This window comes from Helianthus annuus, chromosome 17 (assembly GCF_002127325.2).
Source record: "Helianthus annuus cultivar XRQ/B chromosome 17, HanXRQr2.0-SUNRISE, whole genome shotgun sequence".
In the NCBI taxonomy this organism is placed as follows: domain Eukaryota; kingdom Viridiplantae; phylum Streptophyta; class Magnoliopsida; order Asterales; family Asteraceae; genus Helianthus; species Helianthus annuus.
In genome coordinates this window covers 183,949,309-183,952,732 of record NC_035449.2, presented here as the reverse complement: position 1 = coordinate 183,952,732, position 3,424 = coordinate 183,949,309, and the positions used below count along the sequence as shown (strand labels likewise).

The 3,424-nt window shown below is 35.1% G+C and overlaps 1 protein-coding gene across 1 annotated transcript; it reads left to right on the top strand.

Moving 5' to 3' along the window:
• The first annotated feature begins 286 nt into the window (after window positions 1–286).
• Window positions 287–2,804, top strand: LOC110925676 (histone H3.v1-like). Its single transcript, XM_022169561.2, has 2 exons — window positions 287–1,617; window positions 2,079–2,804. The coding sequence occupies exons 1-2, from the start codon at window positions 910–912 to the stop codon at window positions 2,712–2,714; spliced, it is 1,344 nt and encodes a 447-aa protein (XP_022025253.2). The 5' UTR covers window positions 287–909; the 3' UTR covers window positions 2,715–2,804.
• The last annotated feature ends 620 nt before the right edge of the window (window positions 2,805–3,424 follow it).

Below are 3,424 nucleotides of genomic sequence, written 5' to 3'. Positions count from 1 at the left end.
CAATGACAGTTCCATCGTCAAGATACCAAGCATGAAAAAGAAGCTTGCATTTGTCTCTAATCTGATACACAAGTGGGTGCAAAACAAGAGCGAAAAAAAAGGGTCCTAATGGATCCCCTTATTGAACTCCACTGGTGGACAGATGTTCCCATCTCCAAAATAGTTAATAACATAGTTAATAATATTTTATTTTAAAGATTTTAATAACATAGTTAATAAAATAAAGTACTTATTTACTGTATTACTGTTCCAAATAACATAGTTGATAAAGTACTTATTTACCATATTAGTTTTCCAAAACAAAATATGTTATTGAAATTACAGACAATATAATATTAACTTTTAAATTTAATAATAGCATTTAAACTTCTATAATTTAAATTCTTTATTCACTTTCTAAAATAAGATCTGAATCAAAACTATACTTAAAAATATATACTCATTTTAGCATATAGAAGGGTGGTCAAACAATGTAACAGGAACACAACACTTAAAGGTTTAATCAATTTTAATGTTTTTGAATTTTGAATACCAAGAATTTATAAAAACCCATGTTAGCTTCAAAACTCATTTGTATTTTTTACCTTAAAATTTTACTTTAACCTTTCCCTCTTAGAGGACCCGGGGTGGTCCGTGATCGACCACCCATAACGCGTTATCGGCATTTGCTACACCGCCGCCGCACCATGTAAAACGCGTGGTAAAGTTCACGCGTGCTCCACACAACGCGTTAACATTTGAAAAGTGAACGTTTTTTTTGACCGTTTTTTTGACCGTTTGGGTTAATTACAAGAATTTTTTATATAAATACCCCATATATCTAAACAAACTCAAAAACCTTTCAACAATTTTTACACCAAAAATTCAAAAAACTCTCAAGTATTTTCACACTCATTTTTTACAAGAAATATGGAAGGTGGCGGTTCAAGCAAGAGAGGTGGTGGATCGAAAAAAAGAGGTGGCGGTTCGGGTACGAAGAAAATAAGGCCCAAGGTTCGAGCGAATCTTGGTGAGCCCGATCGATTTAGGTTGCAAGACGAACCCGACCAAGTCCCACTCTTTCAAACCCAACAATACCCACCCTTTCAAACCCAACAATATCCACCCTTTCAATCGCAAACGTACCATAACCAACCGTTCGTTCCACCGTTTCAACCTCACCAATTTCAATCGCAAACGTATCAAACCCAACCCCACGCACTCGACCCACTACTAGAAGACAACACCCTCCTTCATCATTTTGCAAAAGCGTGGCATGAACCACGTGAACCACAACAAAGTGTTGACGAGGACGAGGAAGAGGAAGAGGAAGAGGAAGAAGAAGCGGAGGAAGAGGAAGAGGAAGAAGAACAAAATGTTGAGGTTCAAGAAATCGTTCCAATCGGCCGACAACCTTGGACGAGCGAGGAGGAGGTCTCGTTGACGAAGGCGTATTTGCACATCTCGGAGAGTAGGAAACACGGGAACGAGCAACGAAAGGAAGCGTTTTGGAGACGGGTTATTAGTCATTTTATGAAACTTCCCGGTGCAAGGGTCCGAAACATGGACAAAATGACGTCGAAGTGGTCGGATTTGAACCGAAAAATGAGCCGGTTCAACGCTTGTTTCATTCAAAAGGTATGTTTTTTTTATTAAAAAACAGTTTATTAAAAAAAACAGTTTTTTTTTATAAAAAAAAAAGTTTATAAAAATTGTTTATAAAAAACAGTTACAAAAAACAGTTTTTTTTATAAAAAACAGTTTATTAATAAAAACAGTTTTTTTATAAAAAACAGTTTATAAAAACTGTTTATAAAAAACAGTTAAAAAAAACAGTTTTTTTTTTATAAAAAACAGTTTATTAATAAAAACAGTTTTTTTTTATAAAAAACAGTTTATAAAAAACAGTTTTTTTTATAAAAAACAGTTTATTAAACAGTTTATTAAAAACAGTTAAAAAAACAGTTTTTTTTTTAAAAAACAGTTTATTATAAAAACAGTTTATAAAAAACAGTTTTTTTTATAAAAAACAGTTTTTTTTATAAAAAACAGTTTTTTTTTATAAAAAACAGTTTATAAACATTTTATTTTTTTTGTAGAGCCGAAACCCACAAAGTGGAGCGAGCGAGGCGACGATCATGCAACAAGCCACCGAAATGTATTGCACAACGTACCATAAGAGAACTTTTCCACACGTTGCGGCATGGCAAGTTGCGAGACATCACCCGAAGTGGGTCCCCGTTGAGTTGGTTGACACGCATGGTCCTACGGCTCCAAAAAATCGAGGCGGTTCGAAAAGAACAAAGACATCCGATTCGGGGAACTACACGACTTCCGCGTCGGATAACTTGCCCCAAATGAACTTAAACGACGAGCCTCTAGACGAACCCCTTGACGAGCCCGTTGAGGAAGATACACCCACAAGGCCACGACGCAGACGAGGTGGTGATTCGTCAAGCAAAGGGAAGGAGGCGGTGGCGGAGTCGATCTTTAGAATCGAAGAGGAGAAAATGACCCAATACAAGATGGCCGAACAAAGAAAAGAAACAATGATGACCCTAAAAGTTGAACGGGAGCAGGCGTACAAGGAACACTTGAAAACGATCGAAAGACAAAATGATTTAAAAATCTTGTGTGAAAAACACGCCCATCTCGACGAACCGTTCAAGTCAATTGTCATCGAACAAAAGCGCGCGATTTGCGCAAAGTGGGGTTGGGAGATGCCATCGGTTTAGTTGTTTTTTTTTTAAATCGGTTTAGTTGTTTTTTTTTATTTGGTTATGTAATTTTTTTTAAAGTTTAATGAAATTTATAATTTAGTGTTTTATTTTTATTTTCTAATTTTAAAATGAAAATTAAAAAAAATGGGAGTGATAGAATCCATCACTAGTGATTCCACCCCTAGTCCATTTCTATCACTAGTGATGGAAATATGGTTGATGACATGGCATTTGCTGATTGGATAGTGGGAGTGATGAAATCCATCACTAGTGATTCCACCCCTAGTCCCCTTACACTGACATTTAAAACCAACTGACTAGATATAAATGTTTGTTTTCACATGATCTTAACATGAAACTATGAGAGGACTTGTATGGTGTTGATATTACTTGTCACACAATAAAACTAACACTTTAGTGTTACGTAGTTAATGTTCAGCAAGTTATTAATCACTTTTTACATAACTTCTTTTACTTCAAAATATCATTTAATCAATATGCATTTAAACCGATTTCAACTCACACCATATTTATTGTAGACATGGGCAGACCCACATTGAACGGGTGTTTTTTTTTTTTTAAATTAGTATATCCGGTATATTAAATTTTATAAGGACCCCATAAATACAATTAGTTGGACACTATAGAAAGAAAAGGAAATCTGGTGTAGTGGTAAACATCCCTCTTTAACAATGAGAAATCATGGGAACAATCCTTGTATAGCC